The sequence below is a fragment of the Acomys minous genome, assembly GCF_964271855.1.
Source record: "Acomys minous genome assembly, chromosome: 9".
NCBI classification, from domain to species: domain Eukaryota; kingdom Metazoa; phylum Chordata; class Mammalia; order Rodentia; family Muridae; genus Acomys; species Acomys minous.
Genome location: NC_140490.1, coordinates 91575299 through 91597420, shown reverse-complemented (window position 1 = coordinate 91597420; position 22122 = coordinate 91575299). Strand labels below are relative to the sequence as shown.

The 22122-nt window shown below is 46.5% G+C and overlaps 1 protein-coding gene across 3 annotated transcripts in view; it reads right to left on the bottom strand.

Annotated features, from left to right (window-relative positions):
• Positions 1-3176: 3176 nt before the first annotated feature.
• The window catches only part of GNPTAB (N-acetylglucosamine-1-phosphate transferase subunits alpha and beta), a 75589-nt gene continuing 56643 nt past the window's right edge, over positions 3177-22122 (bottom strand). For all 3 annotated transcript variants that reach the window (XM_084795273.1, XM_084795272.1, XM_084795274.1), the window contains 10 exons: positions 20236-20439; positions 18715-19808; positions 16058-16257; positions 15641-15860; positions 14533-14646; positions 12558-12643; positions 12035-12133; positions 10363-10530; positions 7160-7250; positions 3177-4588 (listed from right to left, as the gene is read on the bottom strand). In XM_084795273.1, the coding sequence (XP_084651399.1) occupies positions 4511-4588; positions 7160-7250; positions 10363-10530; positions 12035-12133; positions 12558-12643; positions 14533-14646; positions 15641-15860; positions 16058-16257; positions 18715-19808; positions 20236-20439 (2354 nt within the window). In that variant the 3' untranslated portion in view covers positions 3177-4510. The remainder of the gene's footprint in view (positions 4589-7159; positions 7251-10362; positions 10531-12034; positions 12134-12557; positions 12644-14532; positions 14647-15640; positions 15861-16057; positions 16258-18714; positions 19809-20235; positions 20440-22122) is intronic.

The following is a 22122-nucleotide window of genomic DNA, read 5'->3' as shown; positions in this document are numbered from 1 at the left end:
AGAATATGCTAATCATCCCCAGTTAATTCCCAATCAAGATTTTCTATATGAAACCACAGATGACGTTTCTGGACTCCCTGAGGGATGTGCCTTACGAGGCGTGCCTTCATGCTGGGGATAGAACCCACATGGAAAGAAAGGCGGGGATGGGCGGAGCTGAGCGACAGTCCCTCCCGGCTGGGTACATTCCTCAGGGGTCTCTAGAGGAAGCTCTCACTGGTGCAATGGACATATATTCAAGGCTGGGATTGGTTAGATTGGCCTACACCATTTGCTCTGGGCCATCCCACAATGGCTGTCTGCAGACAAGGTTATGAGGCTGGGTGCCTTGGCAGTAGTTCCAGCGTGGCAGTGAAGGCTTGGCGGGGGTTGGGGGTGGCATCCCTGGAGGGCCAATGGTCTTCATCTATGTCAGAAGGCTGAAGAAGCTGGCCTCAGGTGCCAACAAAGGACAGTGCAGCGGCAGTCACAGTGCACGAGAGCTCTTGACACGGCAGACACACTCACCAGCAGGGGCGAACCACAAGCCAGCAAAAGAACAGAGTTTCCTCCCCCCCCCCCCCCCCCGCTGACTTCCTTATATCTGGGCTGACACAAAGGTACTGCGCATGTGTAGGATGGATCGCCCCACTCCAGTTACCTAACAGAAATGATACTGTGCGCAGAGGCTTGTCTCTTGAGTGATTCTAGATCTTAACAAATGGACAGTACTAACTGTCACATAGAATAAGTCACTGGGATTCCTCTGTTTAAAGGGCTTTAAGATTCCCCTGTCCCTTGCAATCCAAGCATGTTTCAGTGCCACAGAATGAATTTCACGGAGACTCTCTTTGTTTTTCAAGACAGGTTTCTCTGTGTAGTCTTTGCTGTCGCGGACTCGCTTTGTAGACCAGGCTGGCCTTGAACTCACAGAGACCCGCCTGCCTCTGCCTCCCAAGTGCTGAGATTACAGGTGTGTGCCACCGAACGCAGCTTCATGGAGACTTTTGAGGAGAAAAACTGATAGCGATTTAATAGAGTTTTACGTCCAGGCTCCCGACTTAGAATAAGAGGTGACCCACGCCTTTAAACCCAGCACTTGGGAGGCAGAGGCAACTGGATCTCTGTGAGTTCGAGACCAGCCTGGTCTATAAAGTGAGTCCAGGACAGCTAGGGCTACATAGAGAAACCCTGTCTTGAAAAACAAAAAACAAAACAAAAACAACCCCCCCCCCCACACACAAAAAACCCAAAACAACAACAACAAGAAAGAGTAAGGGATAGAATGGAAGAGCAGTTCTTGGGTAGACCTTGAACTTACTATCTTCCTGCTGTAATCCCTTCAGAATCCTCCTCCTGGGATGACAGATGTGTGCCGCCAGGCCAGTCTGGAAAAATACATGAACAGGCTGGTAAGGCTGCTCAGCAGGTAAAGGCACAAGACACCAAGTCGAAGGACCCGAGTTCGTTTCCCGGGATCCGTATCTCTGGAGAGAGCCAACTCCTACAAGTTGTCCTCTGGCCTCTGAAGGTATGCTGTCATGGGCACACAGCCCTAATCCCAGCACTCGGGGAGGCAGGTGGATCTTTGTGAAATGTACCCCCCCCCCCCCCCATGTAATGTTGCTAAACGGGAGTGATTTAAGTCACCAGGGCAGAAGAACCTTGGTCACCATGATCAGTTAATGAAAAGGACTGTCCTTTTGTCTTTCCACCTTCTGCCTTATCAGCGCAAGGTATTATTTCACTTCTGGGGGCGGAGGCAGGGTGAGGTGGGGTGGGGTGTCACAACTGAACCTGTCAGCAACTTGACCTTGACCTTCTCAACCCCTAGAATTATTAGGAAATGCATTTCTGTTATTCATAAATTACTCATACTTAGGGGCTGGAGAGATGGCTCAGAGGTTAAGAGCACTCACTGGTGGCTCTTCCGAAGGTCCTGAGTTCAATTCCCAGCAACCACATGGTGGCTCATAACCATCTATAATGAGATTCTGGTTCCTTCTCTGGTGGGCAGGCACTCATGCAGACAGGATGTTGTATATATAATAAATAAATCTTTTAAAAATTACTCATACTTGCATATTATTCCTTACAGTGGTGGTGGTTTTGTAATAAGTTCACATTGTTTTGTTTGTTGGTTGGTTGTTTTGAGACAGGGCTTCTCTGTGTAGCCTTGGCTGTCCTGGACTCACTTTGTAGACCAGGCTGGCCTCGAACTCAGTGATCCGCCTGCCTCTGCCTCCCGGGAGCTGGGATTAAAGGCATGCGCCACCACGCTCGGCCCATAAGGTCTCTTTGTTGCACAGGGTACCTGGAACTCACTATGCAACTCGGGCTGGCCTGGAACTCATGGCAAATCTCCTCTATGCCGGCCTCCAGAATGTGGGGATTACAAGCCTATTTTTAATTTGTATGAATTAATTTTTGTTGTTTTAATTAGATAGATGTGGGGATGGGAGGTGGGGTTATGTGCATGTGACTGCAAGTGCTTGTGGAAGTCAGAGCTGTCAGATCCTTCTGGAACGGGGATTACAGGCTGATGTGAGGCTGGGAATTGAACTCAGGTCCTCATGAAGATTATGTGCCTTTAACCACTCAGCTATCTCTCCAGCCACAAGTATACTCTATTTCATTATCACAAATGGACTTAAGACACATTCTGACTTTTTATAGAATTTCACTTGAATGAATGGTTCTGAGGTTTTAATATTCCTGGCCACTGACTGCTCATCAAATTCTGTTCCAATGACCTGCTAAATTATTAGATAAATGATTTTTGACAAATTTCCCCTTCCATAAAGCAGCATTCTCCAGTATGTCATAATACTAACCTTTCTTTACATTACTTCATAGTGTCCATTGTAGAACCCGACAGCCGAACCACGTCACATAGACAACCATCCAAGTGACTGCTGAACCTAGACAATAGTAACACCCATCTTCAGAGACTTAGAGCTCAAAGCACAGAGCTGGAGAGATGACTCAGTGGTTAAGAGCATTGGTTGCTCTGCCAGAGGAGCCGGGTTCAATCCACAGCCCTCACATGGTGGCTTGCGACATTTGTAACTCCAGTTCCAGGGGATCTCAAACCCTCTTTTGCTCTCCAGGAACACCAGACACATGTGTGGTACATGCAGGCAAAACACTCATACACAATATTAATAATAAAATAATAATGACAACAAACTCAAAGCATCAATAAATGTGATTTTTTTATGAGACTCCAGTTTTTGAAATACACAAAATTTACAGCACAAACACAGTATTTACATTTCAAGTTCTCCTTACAAAAATGTGCGCCCGTTTTGGAGGAATCCCTTTGAGATCATGATCGAAGACATCTGTCAGAATTCAAAAAGGCCTCATGGCATCAGGGCTCCACAAAACCACCGCAGAATGACATAACGGAGCACAGCTAAAGTCAGGGTTTGCTTACTCCTATGTAAAAACCAGGCTGATTCTCCAGTCTGCCAACAATGGCCCATGGGTCAAGTCTGCCTGGGGCCCTGCTTTTGTGTAGCTGCAAACTAAAGCAGGGTTTTTTTTTCTTTCTTTCTTATTGAGCTGTCTAAAAATAAATAAATAAAAGAAAACCCCCCAAAATCAACAACAGAGAAGACCGTGTGATGTGACAAAGATGGCCATGTCTCGAGTTATTTGTTCTTTTACGGAACTTGGCTGACCTCTGCTCCATATAAACTGAGAGTGAGCTGTTGGGAAATACGGTAGATTTTCAAGTGGACGCCACAGTCATGTGCTGGGGCTGTTTCTGAAATGAGGCACTTTTGTTTGCAAATGTACATTTCCAAGACATAATTACATCTGGTGAGTAGCAGCGCTGCTTGACACTAGCCCTTTGCGACCAGGCCCGCACACACCACAGTGTCCTAGGAGACTGAGCCGAACGAGCGCAAAGCACTTTCGACGTCAATCCCCGAGCTCTTCAGTAGCTGTTATTCAAGACCACTTGAATGTTAATAAAAATCAATAATTTAGATATGCTAGGAGGACGTGGCAGTTCCACATTATTCTATCCAACATGTTTTGACATCCTGATTCATTATTTTCAGAAGTGAGAATAACTAACTTAGTAGCTACTTTTTTTTTTTTAAATGGGAAGTGAATAAAAGGAGGAGAAAAGTGAAAATTTATGCCAAGAGCTTTGGAATGCAAACACTTGCCGTTCCCCAGCGCTTGCTCCTGAGCTGGCCTGGCTTCTTAGCCTGCAATGATTGGGGGAGGAAACCAGCAGCTTGCCAGCGAGGGCTCATCAACAAGTTGGCAGGTCCTCCAGCAAAGCCTTTAAAAGTACAAGCTGAACAAGCTGTCCACACAAGTTCCCAGAGCACTGATCAACTCCAGGGCAGGAGGCTCTCTTCATGCTGCGGAGGAACACGCACTGCATGCCGTCCCGTCTTCCCACCAGGCTGTCTACGTGCCACGTCACGGGCAACACCCTGTGATGTCGAAGAGGTGGGAAATGCTCAGATGACGCTGAGGTAGGTGGTGACTTTCTAATGAAGACCTTCTACACCCTGATCCGGTCGGGACTAGCTTCCTTGTGTACCCTCCTTCTGGGAAATATCTTCCGCTTCAGAGCAATTATCTACGGGATGGAAGACAGAAACTAAATAGTGGGTTTCCATAGTGATGAAAGACTCTTAGTGAGGCCAGCTTTCCTTCTGTGACCCACATGTTCTTGATCATTGCCATAGTCTGATACAATGACAAACAAAACAAAAAACACCAAAACAACAACAACAACAACAACAACAATTTCTTTCACACTTCCCAAGACAAAAAGCAATCGCTAGCTTTGCTTATCGCAGTACTTGTGCTTAAGCATGTGCCCACAAAGACACAAGACTAAAATTATGCTGGCCCACAGCTCACTTTTGGAAGAGCCGTAACAACAGATTTTATATAGCCATTGCTAAAGCTGTTTATTTCCAAGACCTTTACACAGTTTTGGTTTTGGTTTTGGTTTTAATTGAAAGGAACTACCTCTGCTTAATTATTAGAACACCGATTCTGGGTTTGAATAGACTTTTTTGTAAGACAGTTTTTTAAAAAAAGCTATGTTATTAAAATTCTATCATTTTTCCCCCTATACTTATCAACAGTCATTTGAAAATAAAGCTAATGGTTAGGAATGGGTTGCAACACAAAATGGTCATTTGTAGGTGCTGGAGAGACGGTTCAGCACTTAAGAGCCCAGGCTGTTCTTGCAGAAGACATGGGTGGGCTTGATTTCCAGCACCTGTATGGGGGCTCACTACTGTCTACAACTCCAGTTCCAGGGAATCCAATGCCCTCCTGTGGCCTCTATTGGTATTGCATGCACATGGTGCATAGGAACACACGCTAAGGAAACACCCACCTACACATAATAAACAAACAAACAAAACCCCACCTTCTTCTTAAAGTTCATTTCTAAATTTGTTGTTCAGAACCTGAACAAATACTTCTTTTCTCAAAGACACATGTGCTATACCTGACATGGAAAACCTATCCACCACGGTAAAGCTGCTCTGAGGAAAAACCCAGCTACCCTTCTAGTTTCCATTTGGGTCCCTCATGTTGACGTTACCTTTCCTTTCCCCATCTATGCAGGACCCAGCCCTGACATCTGTGCATTTTCCTTCAGAGGTGGAGACTGGCTAGGCCTTTTGAGCAGTTCCATCAAGGAGCTGGGACTGGCTGCTGAGGGAGGAACAGAGCTTTCTATCTGTCTGTGAGGGTGGTAAGCGGTGGGGACAGAAGGAAGGATGCTGATTTGAGTAGGAAGGCAAGGGGCTGGAGAAGCACGGGAGGGAATCTTCCTCCTCCTCCTCCTCCTCCTCCTCCTCCTCCCCTCCCATTTTTCCAGCTCCCTGCTCTCTGCTAGTACAAAGGATGCAGGAGGAGGCTCGGCCCTCATGTCCCTCAGTGGCTCGGCTCAGCCAGGCCGCTCTCCTTCATCTTGAAACAGATGAGAGCAGATTGCTAAGTTCCTGGGGGACCCATATTCTAGAAGCAGGTGGGGTGTGTGTGTGTGTGTGTGTGTGTGTGTGTGTGTGTGTGTGTATTTAGTTCTTTCCCCCCTACAAGATCGTGACAACAAAGATCAAGAAAGGTCTTGGCACTTGGGAAGGTGGATGGATTTTATTCTGTCTGTGGCAGGAAGCAACCGTGTCTCCTCAAGCTCTCAGTATTTATACGCCTCCTTGGCAGTGCGCATTTCCTGGGAGGGACAAGCATCAGTCACTTCGCTGGAGGCTGAGGGGGCCTCTGGCCTTACACCAGCCGGTGCCCACTTCTCTTCTCTGCTCCTCCCCTCCACCTTTTTTCTTCACAGTGTTTCCCACCTGTAGCCCAGTTCCTCATCACTTTATTATCACCCCTGACGCCTTGTTCTTACTTCTGGACCCTCAGCAAAGAGCCTGGCTGGAGCCCAGGTGTAAGAGGGCGATGGCGGAGGAAGAAGGACAATGCGAAGGGCCATAAGCAGGGGCTGCTGGTGCGTGTGGAGTGACACCCGGGACCGTGGGAGCCTGAGGAGAAGACGCTGTGGCTTCTTTAGGAAGGCTATAGGAAGAAAGCTCAGGACCAGATAAGGACTCTAGGAAAGGTTTGGGTTGGAAAACCAACTTTTCCGCTATATTCTTTTTTTTTTTTTAAAGATTTATTTATTTTATTTATTGCATATGAGTACTTTTATCTGCAGAAGAGGGCATCAGATCACATTATAGATGGTTGTGAGCCACCATGTGGTTGCTGGGAATTGAACTCAGGACCTCTGGAAGAGCAGGCGGCGCTCTTAACCACTGAGCCATCTCTCCAGCCCTATATTCTTAAATCTATGAGTTAACCCACTGAGTTTCTAAGTAAGAAGGAAGACAAATGAAGAGAAGGTCGCCAGGCTAGCTGAATACTGCATGACTTTACATGCTATGACATGGAGCTATAAGGCAACAGGAAAACGTAAATGCTCTGTGTGCACTGATTTTCCTTACTTTCCCTTCTTTGGGGGTGGGGAAGAGAAAGGCTGGTGGTGCAGATTTTCAATGCAAGTTCTGCGTAGCCCAGGCTACCCTCCAACTTGTGATTCAACCTCCTGAGCACTGGGATCCTACACCTACGTGTGGGTGTGAGTTTATATCGTTTTCTAAAAGGCCACATGAAACAGAAAGCTTACCTGTTCAGCAAAGAATGAGAATACAGTAAATATAATCAATGTTGCTAGCACGCAGTGGGTCCAAAACTTCAACTTGTCTCGATAGGCCCTCCTGTTCGGAAACAGAGGAGTTACTCACCGCTTGTTTTCTACAAAATCACACTGTGCATATTGTAAAGCAAACAGGAATTATCCGGTCAGTGCTAAAAAAAATAGTACAATATACATTCTTAACACTAGTTCAGATCTGTTATTTTATAATAAATGCTGTACTACAGGTAGTAAAAGTTTCCTCGGCTTCAAAAGAAAAGTACTTACGCCTTAAGATATCATTTATTTTCATTTTATTTTATTTACTCATTCACGTTCACATATTCCAGAACACAATTCCTGTGGATACAGAGGGATGAACAAGACTAAGTTTCTACTTGAAAATGTTTAGACACTCGGAGAGTCACTGACATGCTGTCAACCAGGTGGCTGGAAACACGTGTTAAAAAATTTAAGTCTTGTAGAAAACCCCTAGAAACAGGGACAGCTGTAGAGGGTTTTTCCTTCGTCTTGAGTGAGAAGCAACATGTCTGGCTGAAAAGGGTAAAATGAGTGGCGGAGGCCAACAGTCACCCAGAGTCCTGCAGAACTGACGGGCTGGTGAGGCTCTGGGAAGAGCTGAACGACGGGAAGGCAGTTGGCAGGACCCGACGCTACTCTGGAAAGGAGGTTTGCCTGGGAAACTCTAAGAGGAAAGGAGATGAACCATGGGGGTACTGCTGTGTCGCACAAGCAAAGTGAGAAAGGAGGCGGCGTGAAGGGCAGACGGGTGGACAAGCAAGGCACACAGCCCGGTTTTAGCTGAGGCGTGGCACGGAATGCGGGGCTGCTCCATGAGAAGGAAAAGAAATAGAGCAAAGGTCATGTTCTGAAGGTAGGAGGAAGGGGACCTGGAGTTGACAAGAGCTGGGGACAAAGGGAGGGAGGTGCAACAGTTTCTCATCTGTTACTTGGAGATAATGAACTGTTAAGAGCACTCAGTGAAAATGCTTAACATACAGTTAAATTAACTACTACACTCGGCTTTTTACCTAGTCCCAGATTGTTGGAGGCTGGTCTGGTGTATTTTGATGCTAATTACTGCTTGCTGTCCCAGTGGCCCATCTGTACCTTTCCTAGAGACTAAACTGTTTGACCAATAACAGGCCATCACACCTGGGCAGGGATAGGCTAAGGTTCCCAGACTTGGGGAGACAGAGAGGCTCTTGGGAGGGAGAGACCAGAGGAGAGAAGAGAGGAGAGGAGAAGGCTGCACCATCATGGGTTAGATGGAAGAGAAGCACATGGCCGGCGTGGATGGAGGATTTGGCCCAGATGAAGAACATTAGCAAGTATATGGGATTATGGATGGGAGGTAGCTTCAAAGACATTATTAGAAGAGGATGGCATGGGATTGGGGCAGGGATTCCATACCTGCCCCACTATGGGAGGGAGTTTAGGGAATTAACATCTGCCCTGCCCCAGGTTAACTAAGGCTATTTTAAAATATAACAGGTGTTTGTGTCTTGATTGATTGCTGGTGGGTTAGGAAATACTGCCATAATAATAACTTAACCGCAACACCAGATTCTTACCGCTCTCTGGGAATATAAGTCTCTTCTAGTTTAAGTCATAATTTTCCACGCAGGGTATTCCCTATGTTTCTAATATCTGTGACCAGACACAGCCGGCTCAGTGGACTCAAATGTGTGCCGGGTCATGCGGACTCTGCGTGGGCCTCGGAGGTACTCGCCACAGCCGCGCCTACCGCTGTACTAGTCAGCAGCTAAGCCATGGAAGCTGCCCGGGTGTCCATTAGCAGGTGAGGGGATCAAGAAGGTATGGACCATATGCACAATGGGATTTACTGAGCCATAAAGAAAAAAACAAATGAAATCATGATATCTGCAGGGGAGTGGATGCAAATGGAAATTACCAGGTTAAGAGGAAAAAAAAAGCCAGACTCAAAAAAGACAAATACTGCATGTTTTCTCTCATATGTGGGTCCTAGATTTTAATCTCTCTATATTCCTGTGTGTATGCAGGCCATGAAGCCAAAAAGCTACCAAGAGAGGGAAAGAAAAACTCCTATAGGAGTTGGGGGTAGAAGCAGTTGGGGAATATTCTAGAATGTGTAAACAAGAGCCAGGCTTGACTACCGAGTTGCCAGCTACTTCAGTGTGATCAAATTACTCCCAGTCTTCATGAGGCCGAGGCAAGGATCAGACCACAAGTGAGACCAGCCTGGGCTGCAAAGGGAATTCGAGACCAGCGTGAACAACATACAGGAGCCCTGTCTTTAAAATCAAGGGCTCAGGGTGTACTCTGGTCAGAAAGCACTTGCCTGGCACGCACAAGACCCTGGGTTTGAGCTTGTCACTAAAGAAAATAATTCCCCTGAAGTGGAAGAAGTTAGACACAGGAGGTCACGTGGCCCAAGCCCTTACCTAAGCAGTATTCAGAGCAGGCAAATTCACAGGGAGAAGGCAAATAACCAGTCACCAGGGGCTGAGGTGATGGGAAAACGACTGCTCAGAGGCTATGGGGATCACTTCTGGAGGGACCAGGAAGTCTTCAAACGAGAGCAGTGCTGCACAGCGAGCACCATGAAGGTGTCAGTGCCCCGGCACTGTATGCTTGGAGATGGTGAGGCGTATTTGGTGACCCCCCACTTCAATTTTTACTTGTCTTCATCCTTCCCAGTTACAGCACACAATTTCTACACAACGCTGCCCAGAAGTCAGCCTTTCAGACAGTCTCTACCAGGTTCCCATTGGTTCTGAGAGCTGGCCTGACTGACGGTCTGGTCGGCTCACGCTCACTTCACGTTTGGCACCGCACAACTAGATCCTTCCACGTTAGTGCTGCTGTTCACTTAGATATTGGTCAACAAACAATGGAATAAATGACGTTTCATTTAGCAAAGCCGGAAAAAAAAAACAAAAACCAGTTACGTATTTTTTTTCAAATCTCTTGAGATGCCAGTAAATGTCTTTTAAATGTTTAATAAAACAAAATTGTTAATGTTTTCCTGAAGAAATTAGACAGCAGACAGCACACTGAAGAACTGTCAGCAATCCAAAATCCAGATACAAATGTATACGCAGATACACAGGCACACACAGACACATGGGCACACACACTTACTTTTGCACACACATGAACGCACTCACGCACAAAAAACAAGAACTTACCATTCCTGCAGCTCGTGCATGTGAAGGAACCGGTTCCGATACTCTCTTGGCAGCTCAAACTGGGAAGGTACGGGGAACATGGATTCATAGAAGTCCCTGAGGACAGCCTTCACTGTCTGGGCGTCTTTATGATTGTGGTCAATGTTATCATTCAGACAAACGAACTTCCTGAAACAACAGAGACTCATTGGCCATCACACACAGGAGCCTGAGCTAATAAAATCTGCATTCTGAAAAAAATATTCCAACGCGTCAGCTCCCCGGGTTGGTACACTCGCTGATACTGTTCCCTGGAGGAGGAGTGTGTTGTAAAATTTCCTTGCAAATTCCTTCCCTGTAAAGGGAGAGAACCAGGCCAGGTAACTGTGAAAAATCCCTGTTACCTATGGGAATAAATAGGCGAGTTCCAGTGAGTGTGGCTGGATGTATGTGCTCAGTGCGTGTATCTGACTGGCTGCACAGTAGGGGGAAACTTAGTAAGCACCTAAAACAAGTCCTGTTATATCCGGCCCATGGATGACTGAAATGCAGACGATGTCCTACAGTCAGACGCTCTGAGTTTTGATTTAACATATTCCCAACCAAGCGGTGAGAGGCTGGGGTTCAGCAAAAGCAGGTTAGGATCGTGCGACTGTCTTGTCTCAAGTTTTCTTTAAGGGAAAAGTCACTAAACCATGGTCCCATTAAGATCATGACAAGTTGTGACAACAAGACTTTTGAAAACAACAATTAAAAAAAAAACCAAACAAATTTAATAAGACCTTCAGATCCAACTACCAATTCTTGGAAAAACAGAGGGTATAGGAACAACTTAAGAACTTCCAGAAAGAGCCGGGCATGGTGGTGAACGCCTTTAATCCCAGCACCCCGGAGGCAGAGGCAGGCAGATCTTTTGAGTTTGAGGCCAGCTTGGTCTACAGAATGTTCCAGGGCAGCCAAGGCTACACAGAGAAACCCTGTCTGGAACCCCCTACCCCCTGAAAAAAAAAACAAACCTTATCCAAAGAATGAAAGAGGGAAAGAAATTCCCTAAACATAGTGGCTGCTGCCTGTATCTCAGGACTCAGGAGGCTGAGGCAGATTTGAATTCCAGGCCAGGGTGGATTAGTGGGAACTAGTCCTGTCTCAAAAATAAGATTAAATAAAAACAAAAACCACAACCACAACAAGGGCTAAGAAGCCTCAGGCTACCAAACAGCCAATGAATTGTCCTAGCAGTTAGCTGGTCCCTCTTGCGTGCTAGGAGAGCATCAGAGCCTAGGTCTAACTGCCATGGCAACCGCTCAGGAGGACTCTTTTTAGGGATACTGAGCGGAGACCCCGCCTTGTGCCCCACCCCCCACCCCATCCAACCTGCTCTGGGCCTCACTGAGCAGGGAGCTGGTGCCACCAACCCTTGGTAGTCTGGGTGAGGCCCTCTGTGGGGAACTCAAAACTTAACTCACAAGGCCCTCCCCTCCCCCCCCACCCCCCCCACCCCCCCCCACCCCCCGCCACTTCTGTTCAAACCGGGCTGAAACACCATGCCCTTCTACCACGGGGTTTCTCTGTCCACTCCTTACTGAAGTTAGCCGCCCACTTCTCGCTAGTCCTGCTTGTTCCCCTCTAAGTCATATTTATTAAAAGCCCACAGTTTTATAATCAGTCAGAGAAAAATTATAAAAAATTGTACCTGGGGTTTTTTCTTATGTCATCCAACTGGCCGACCACGTGAGAGACATTGGTACGAATCATTTTGAAAGCAATTTCTTCTTCTCCCATGATTTCAAACCTAATTGTCAAACGCGTTGATAAGAGTTTACTGAATACATGGAAAGGAAAAGCAACATCTCAGTAGGAAAAGCATTCTTGCAAACCCCGGTGGACTCGGCGTGAACACAAGTGGATTATGATTATGAGATTCTGAGAGGAAATCTCACGTAACCTTTAAAGGAATGTACAATTAACAGAACACAGTAGAGGCATAAACATCCGGGACCTTTATGACTACTTTTTCTTTTCTTTTTTTTTTCCCCGGAGACAGGGTTTCTCTGTGTAGCCCTGGCTGTCCTGGAACTCACTCTGTAGACCAGGCTGGCCTCGAACTCACAGAGATCTGCTTGCCTCTGCCTCCTGAGCACTGGGATTAAAGGCACGCGCCACCACGCCCGGCTGTCTAACTACTCACAAGCTGAACAAACGCCCGGGCTGCTTACCTGTACTTGTTCTTGTCTTTATACGCTTTGTGGATTTTGTCAGTTACCGGTTTACAGTTGGTGACAAGACTTTTAGTGACTGGGGGCTGTGAGAAAACACAAGCAGGTCAGACGGTCCTTCGAGGGCAAGACAAGAGAGAGCAGGTGAGGCCCTTGCCTTGGGTGCTGAGGTTAAGGGGTCACCAAGAGTTCACTGGACTAAGGCCATATTGAAGGGGAACCAGCACCCTTTCCCCTCTGCCACCATCTTAGTCACACTCTCGAGGTACACATAAAGATATGTGGACAAGTGATAGGGCTGGCTTTCCATTCCACCCTACATGCAGAAAAGGTGTGCTGATGAGCACACGAGTGAAAAATTAATTACCCATCTTTGGCCTAATTAACTAATTATTCTTTTGTCTTCTTAGCATTTCCTGATGAGGTCTTTGCTGACCTGGAACTCACTAAGGAGACCCAGGCTGATTTCAAACTTGTGACTCTCCTGCCTCTGCCTCTCATGTGGTGGGATAACAGATCATGTACCATCAGGCCTGGCTTAAAATAGATCAAAACAAACAAATAAACAAACAGCAGGCAATTAACCTGTAAACGTCTTTGACTATATTAGCTTTGTTAGAATTGGTATAATTAAATCTGGGGAAACTTTTTAAAGGAGTTATTGTCTTTAAACTCTTCTGAAAACGTTCTTTAGCCTGTACAATTTAACTTCTCTGTTTTAAAAATGACTTTGTTCTCTCTAGAGGCAGAAAATGCCTACTGTGACTATACAGACACACACACACACCACATACATACACACACCACACGCACCCCTTTCACTGATTAAGAACATCCCATGAACCGGCTGTGTTTCTTTTAGAACTGGGGTTACAGATGGTTGTGAACCACCATGTAGGCGCTAGGAACAGAAGCCAGGTTCTCCCTGAGAACAAAAGGTGTTCTTAACCACTGAGCCACCTCCCTATCATAGTTATTTATTTTTAAATGGAATTTTATTCTGATAATTCATTGTACAAAAATACAGAACATACAAGTAAGACAACAATACTAACGTTTATGATTCAGGCTGGGTGTGGTGGCACACACCTTTAATCCCAGCACTTTGGGAGGCAGAGGCAGGCAGATTGATGTGAGTTGGAGGCCAGCCTGGTCTACAAAGTGAGTCCAAGGTTACACAGAGAAACCCTGTCTCAAATACCCCCTGGACACACAAAAGTTTATGAGTCAATCTCTCTCTTTTTTAAAAAAGATTTATTATGTATATACAATGTTCTGCCTGCATGTACACCCGCACACCAGAAGAGGGCACTTGATCTCATCATAGATGGCTGTGAGCCACCATGTGGTTGCCGGGAATTGAACTCAGGTCCTCTGGAAGAGCAGCCAGCGTTCTTAACCTCTGAGCCATCTCTTCAGCCCGCCTAGTATATCTCTTGAAGTACGCATGTTCTGTGTACTCATATAGGAAGTGGACTGTAGTTGAGAATTTTTGATAATTCAACTCATAGTGTATGCTGTGATTTTCTAAGCATTTTCCCATGTATCATATGCACTACTTATAAAACCATGTTATATACTGTATAACACATTCCCTTTTATCAATTCTGAGGTGCACTTATTTTCACTACTCTATAATGGGGATGTCTCTTGTAGTTAACACGCTTCTGATGACTCTGGTCAGGTGACGTTACAACAGGTGTTGGAGCTCATCACTATTCCCCATAAAACCCAGGAAGGGCCCTGAGGGCCCCATCTGACTTATTTCTCTGTCCAAAAGAGAGCTCTGAGGTTCTTCCGTCACCAGAATGTCTGTTTATGGGATCTAAATGACCAAATGAACATTATTAGCCCACATGCTCACAGAGTGAAAGACGGCCTAAGGCACGATGTGAGTGAGTGATCTGAGCCTCTGCTCCACCTCTGCTTTGGAAAGGCTGGAGACACACCTGATACGGAGCAACATGACACTTACCAGATTGGGATCATAGTATGCTTCCTGAGTTGGTGGAATACTGTTTAGTTGAGTGAGATTAGCAGGGAGCGTTTTTGAGCAATTTATTAACATGTGTTCCAAACCTGTCAGATCCTAACAAAGAAAAATACAAATCCATTATATACAGCATAGATAAAACTGTGGTTTAAAAATAAAAGGTATGTGCACACAAGAAACATTTACACACGGAGCAGGTTGTATTTATGTATTTAGAAATATATGTGTATATCCATATACATACATGCATCTAACAAACATTAAATGGGGGGAGGGGCCGGCATGGATTTGAAAGAGCATGGAGGGACATACATGAGAGGACTTGGAGGATGGAAACGGACGGGGGAAATAATATAACTATGTTATAATCTCAAGTAATAAAAGGAAAAATCGTGCTGGGCATGGTGGTGCACATCTTTAATCCCAGCACTTGGGAGGCAGAGGCAGGCAGGTCGATGTGAGTTTGAGGCCAGCCTGGTCTACAAAGTGAGTCTAGGATAGCCAAGGCTACACAGAGAAACCTTGTCTCAACAAAACAAAACAAAAACAAACAAAAAAATGAAAAAAATCATAAAAAAAGTATGAGAAAGTCTAAAAATGGCTATTTTAAATGGCTCAAAACCAATAGAATTCTTATGTAAAAAATAGAAAAATTTCAAAAGAGCAGAGTAAGACAATACAACAATTCTCCAAACATTATACCAAACCAACTTTGAAGTCATGTTTTCTGCAAATAATTTTTGATGCGCACCTGGCCTAGGACTCAGCTGCAGTCAGTCACATCTCCAGGCCCTGAGTGAATTTGTTACAAGGATCATATATGCAGCTATCTACCACCTGAGTCTCCCCTCAGATAACAGACAGCCTCAATGCAAGGACACACACACACACACACACACACACACACACACACACACACACTCCATAAAACACAAATTTCAAATATTATTTTAACTCTGGCACTAATAAATGGATGAGTTACTAGCCAACACATTAACTATTCAGAATGATCTTCACTTGAAATACAGTAGAAAAAGAGGTAATATTTTTCACTTGACATGTCAGAAGGTTAAGGCTCAAATAATGTTACCTGCAAGCTTAAAGGCAAATCGTGAATTCTGGTAGCCAGCGTTCGGATTTCTCTGTCAGACAAGATGCCAGATTGGTCTGTATCTACTTCATCAAAGACTTGAGAAATATTCAGGGGCTGAACTGCACTCATGAGGTAATAAAAGTAGGAGAAGGCGAACTGCATGTCCTCGGAGTGGCGCACCTTGTGAAACGACGTCTTGTCAAATTCTTCAGGGAACCTGCCCAAATACAACACACAGAGCTAGGACATCCCCAGGACCTACTGTATCGGGCATTTGTGAAAACAGGAAGTCTGTTCATGTCGTATTGATATGGCGTCTCTGACACATCAAATACGAAGGCCATAGGCTCAGCAAGGCAAATCTGCGGATGCCGGGTACACAGGCAGGCGCCAAGGGCACAGCGGGAGACTTACATATCTTGTAGCTCGTGCATGACGATCCTGTCAATCATGTGGGGCATATGTGCGGGGACTTTCCTGGAGGTGAATCCAAACTTGCTGTTCAGGATTTTATTGACATATCGGAGTGAGTCTGCAAACGTATCTTTTAGTTGCCTCCCCGTATGCTTGCTATCTGTAAAGTATGCCAACTGTGTCTTCAGCAACTCTTCCTCCTGAAAGGAGAATCCGTGTAACTCAACATTGTGTTTAGTCCAGCCTGGGTTCTATTAACAGGAGATAAAGGTGCCACCATGCAGCGTTACAGAATGTCGGCTGGTCACTACCAGTCCTTGAAGGGGAGTGGAGCGTATGCTGTTGGGTGTCTCCAAGGATCTTAAGGACAGCACTGGCTTGAAAATAACAGTGATAAGAGAAGCATGGGAAGCCGGGCGGTGGTGGTGCACACCATTAATCCCAGCACTCAGGAGGCAGAGGCAGGCGGATCGCTGTGAGTTCAAGGCCAGCCTGGTCTACAAAGTGAGTCCAGGACAGCCAAGGCTACACAGAGAAACCCTGTCTCAAAAAAAAAAAAAAAAAAAAAAAAGAGAGAGAGAGAGACGCATGGGAGAATGGCAAAGTTGAAGGATCCAGAGGATCCTAGAAACCTACAAGAAGAAAATTACGATAGGTAGATTTGGGCCCAGGGGTCCTGCTCAAACTGTGGCACCTGCCAAGGACAATACAGGCCGTAAACTTCAAACCCCTACCCAGATCTAGCCAATGGGCAGGACATTCTCCACAGTTGAGTGGAGAGTGGGGGCTGACTTTCACATGTAATCTGGTACCCCATATTTGACCACCTCCCCTAGATGGGGAGACCTGGTGGCACTCAGAGGAAGGACAGCAGACTACCAAGAAGAGACTTGATACCCTATGAGCATATACAGGGGGAGGTAATCCCCCTCAGTCACAGTCCTAGGGGAGGGGAGTAAGGGGAAAATAGGAGGGAGGGAGGAATGGGAGGATACAAGGGATGGGATAACCATTGAGATGTACTATGAATAAATTAATTTAAAAAAAAAGAAAAGAAAAAAAGAGAAAATAACAGTGACATCATGGGCCAGGAGTGCACCAAAAACTAGTTGCGGAAAACATGACTTCAAAGCTGGTTTGGTATAATGTTTACAGAAAATGAATTAATACAATTTTTGACGTGCCCTAAATGGCAAGCTACTTTGGCTGGTGACAAAGGAGTGTGTATTTGAGTCTTGAATAGGACTCAAAGAAACTGAGCCCACCGTTATGATAGAGACGAAACCAGCTAGGCAAAGAAAACTGGCAAAGAATTTGTGTACACTTTAATAGAAGAAACTTTCTGTGTCCCAAACTGAAGAAAATGACCAGTGCTGGTTGGCGTGTGGAACAGCAAGCGTTCCTGTGCGTGGCAGGAGTGTAAAGTGGTGCCACACTTCAGGACACAAAGTTTTCAAGGATGAAACCTACCAATTCTACGTATGGGAATACAAACTCAAGGGTGCAATATGTGAGAAAATGTGTTGAGCTGCTAGAGCTGTAAAATACTGCAAATGCCCAGCTGTTGGAAAGAACAGAGAGGAACTGCCAAGGGCTCCTTTCTTACAGGCAGGGACACGTGGGTGGTGTGGTCACCACTGCAGGGCAGAAACCCCATCAGTGGCACGCTTATGCACCTACAGAAAAGACTGGAAGGCCTCCCATCCATCGTTCTCAAGGAGGAAGATTCAAGAGCTTCCCTGGCCGCTTTTGTACTGCTTGAAAATTTCACTGGTCTACAGTCAGTCAAACTTCCATACTTTTAGGAAAGCGTAAAAAGAAAACACAGGCAAGTACCCGTCACCCTCTACTCAATTAGTAAGCGCCCAGTGTGCAAGGCAAACAGATACCTCCCCGAAGCTGAGGAACAAGACAAAGAGGCACCACTTCATCTTCTTCTTCACTGTCCAGCCTCGGCCACACAGCTGTTCTTGGCCTGTCTGTCAACCCATCTAGGGTCAGCTAACGGGCCTTGGCTCCTGGAAGCCTTCCCTAATGCCTTGGGCAAAGCTGAGGCCGTCTCCTCGCGAGGTACCTCACGACTACAACTATCAGCTTTAAACCTGTCCTTAGTGGGCGTTCAGTCTTCCAGAGCAGCGTGACTGTGGCTGTATTCCCCAGTGTTTATCACTGTGGCAGCACCCGGAGGAAAAATGACACCATGGCCCCTATGACACCGGGGGTGGGGGTGGGGGCAGAGAATGGGACGGGACGGGACGACTAGATAGGGACACAAAAGCCCTAGTTTTGAGGTTTGGCTTACACCGCTGATTGCGTTGATGTTGGAGATACTAACCAACTTATCAGAACCTCAAGTTTTCTCAACAGTAAAGCTGGACTAGTACCAGAGTTACAGGCTAAGGAGGGACAGGATGTCAGCCCTGCTCTCCCACTTGCCAAGTCTCCATCTCTAGCTAAAATCCTTACACGTTTTAAGTGGCATTTTTATTATTAGGGTTACTCGGAAAAATTAAATGAAATCACCCAAGAAAAGCACTTACTTCAGTTGTGTGGTCACAGAAGAATGCTAGGTAAATGGCAGTTACTATTATATTATCCCTTACAAAAGTTATTTCTGTTCCTGGGCACGAGAAAGAATAGGGCTGGGTCTAACTTACATCAAGAAGGTCTTGGAAATACTTTTTTTTCTCCCAAGGTAAAAAGCCTGGGTAACTCTGTGTGTGCTGCTGCAACCTTCTTCCGGGAACTATTTCATTCACAGCTACGCGGCTGTCAGCGTTGCCCTGCGCTCTGTCTCTCTCCTCTTCTACCCCTGTGAGCTCTGCTTTTGTCACGTGGCTTTCCGGGGGAACGGCCTGCGGTAAGAGGCTTTCTTTGGATACACCCGTGCCTGGTGCACGTTGGGCCTGAGTTTCCAACTTAAATCTTGCCCTCGTCTCCAAGACCAGGGGTGGAGTCAAATCATGGTCAGGACCATTCATGTTCACTGTCCCCGCTGGGGACGTCCATCTCTCTGGTCTGTGTCCAGCAACAAAGCCACGTGGGCTTTCATGAGAGGGCTTTTCCTGTGAGACCTCCAAGTTGTCGCGTGTCTCATCAGTCCTTCCGGCTTGCCGTTTTTCTTTAGCTTCTGGTGAGTTGCCCAGGTAAGAGCTCAGCAGGGCTGACTTGGACACGTTGTATCCTTTCAGAGTGAGGTCTCCCTGCTGTAGCTGCGAGTCCAACTCCCTCAGTTTCACCTGGGCCTCTTTTGGGAGGAGTGAAATGTTTACCAGAGGGATTTTCACCTCCTCTTGGAGTCTCCCTGTTGCATTTACCTCCCGTCTCCTGACCTTGGGGAAGCGTTTCCCTTGGGGTACATCTTCGAAGGGGATTTCCGCCTGGGGAAGAGGCGTCACTGGGCTAACCAAACTTTCATAGGCCTTCTGGGTTGTAGAATTCAGTTTTGGCACCTCCCTCGTGTCCACCTCTACTGTTATCTGGACTTTGAACTCTTCGTCGTTTGAGTTTTGCAGTGTGAGATTAAAATGTATCACGGTCGCATTCATCCCACTGTGCAATATGAGGTGTACGGTTTTCCACTTGTTTGCAATGGATGCGTGTCGGATTATTGGATTGTCACTGTAGGTACCTTCGAGTCCTCTTCTGGCTATTTTTGCAAAGCTGAAATAAGACAGGTATTCACCTTTGGGGATAACGTAGTGAGTCTGGTTTGGGAGAAGAGTTACTTTGTACAATTCGTGAAAATGATCTAGAGGGAAAAAAAAACACACATGGTATCTTTTTAATTAGGCATTTTTACTCCCTTTCCTTAACTCTCTGGGTTCAAGTTCTTATTTTCTAAGGGCGGCTTTAAATTCATTTTAAAATGCTCACAAATTTTAATACAAGGTTTGGATATGCACACATACATGCACACACATGCATGTACGTGTGTGTGTGTGTGCACGCGCGCGCGCTCATCTTACCATTTGAGGTGTCCACAGCAATTTGCATGGAACGTTTTCCCTGACTCACTTAGAGACGTGCCATGATTTTTATCAATAAATTTCAATGACTAATTTCAAACTTTTTTGCCTCGCTGAGAAGAACTACTTTAAACAATGGCGGGCACCAAGTGCACCTCTATTTGTGGGCTGGGCCCTCTGCTTCTAATGTTCCCACTGCAATAACCATACCTTGTCCGCAGTCACCAGCATCAAACCCACAGGACAAGACGTTGCAGGCTTGGTCGCAGAACTTATCAGCGAGCCAGGAATTTGCACATCCTTGGTTACAGTACGAGACACTGTTTATCCCTCCACCGAAATGCCAGGGCTGTCCGACTCCGATATTCCCGGTACCCCCACCTCCTCCTGCGTAGCGACTCCCCCCACTGTTACCTGGAGAGAGGAGGAAAGAGGAGTATTTGCTGGGCTTGCTGCTGGGAAGGAAGGCAGAAGCAGCCTCCCCGAGCCTTACGGAAAACCCCCAAAGGGAGCAGCATCAGCTGGTAGAGGACAGGCAGTGTGGTCAAGACAGGAGAGCAGAGCTGGGAAGGGGAAGATATGGTTCCAGGGACCATGACTGTCAGAACTCCCCAAACCACATCCAGACACAGGCATTAACGCTCTCAAATGTTGGCGCTGACCAGGGCTACTTTGTACACCTGTGTCCTCTCCCTGCGGCTGCTTATAGTCTACAGAAGCCCACCTGCCGGAGAACACTGAAGGACAGCCTGGACATTTTGTTTCCTCTGATAATTGGACACACTCACAAGCCCATTTCGTCATCTGGAACACCAGGATGATAACGTCTATGCACTCTCTTCCTCAAAGCCCCGGATATTCAAGTGGGTAATGAATAATGTTCTAGGATTTAGTGCCTTAATGAACTGAAAGGTAGCGAGCAAACATTTTAAAAAAGCACGAGCAAACATTTTAAAAAAGCACCAGCATCAAGTCCAAAGGTGAACCGAGATGTGCAGGGGCGGGCTGGGGTTGGGGAGGGGGAGGGGTGTGCAGGGGTAGGGTGGGGAGGGGTGGGGTGGGAGTAGGATGTTGAGTGTTGTATAGATAAGAGCTGTTTATTCTGCAACTCTGATCACTTCAGGGCCTACTGCAGTTTCCTGCTGAAAGATCCTGCCACGGACCAGTGAGAGTGATCCTGGGCTTTATATAACTAAGAGTACTCTAGATGCTTTAAGTAATAAGGAAAGATACTTCCAAGTGCGTGGAATTTTTCTGGGCAGAGGTCTGAGTCAGCCCCTCTCTGGAGAAGCCAGTTTTACCTGCTCTGGATAAGGAGAAGCAACTCCTTCCTGCTTCCAGAAAGAAACCATAACATCCCACTGGCAGAACAGTGTGATTATTTTGGCTCCATTTGGACACTTCAAAGCAGCCCTGCACTGACAAGAGGCCCGGGAGACAGGTGCCCTACTTTAAAAGCCCAGGCTCCCATCGGAGAGCTCTAGGACAGAGAAGGGGGCAGAAGGCTTGGGGTCGGGAGGACAGAGAAAGGGCTTTTCTTTATTTTTTCTTTTATCAGTTTAGCTCTGCGTGAATTAAAGCCTAGTTCTCTGTTTCTCTGCTGTCTTAATTTTGGCTAACAGCGCTCGGCTACTCTATACTTTCCCAAGCCTAGGGCCCTCTTTCCATTTGGAAGGGCGCAGAAGTGTAGAGCTCCCTCCCGCCTGAGAACCAGCACAGGCGGCCACATTCACCCACCCCACCCTGTTCGACTTTCAGTGTGACCACCGGTTGGTTCTTGGGACAAGCCTTCCCCAGAGCCCTGAGGAACAGAAGCTGAGGAAAACCACCACAAGGAGGAATGAACCAACAGGTGGTCTCCTCCATTTGCTCCTCCCTGGGGGTGGGGTGGGGGGGTGGGGAGAGCAATCTGTCTGTCTGCCCTCTCCTCATTCTTTCGGTCCTCCCATCCGCAGGACCCCTAAACTGAAGAGGAGGACCAGAAGGCCCTACATCAGAGGCATGTGTTCAACAAAGCATCCCATGAATCATCTGGGCCACGTGGACACGCTGACCAGGAATGCCTGGATGGTCGATTGTCAACCCCGTATTCTTAGG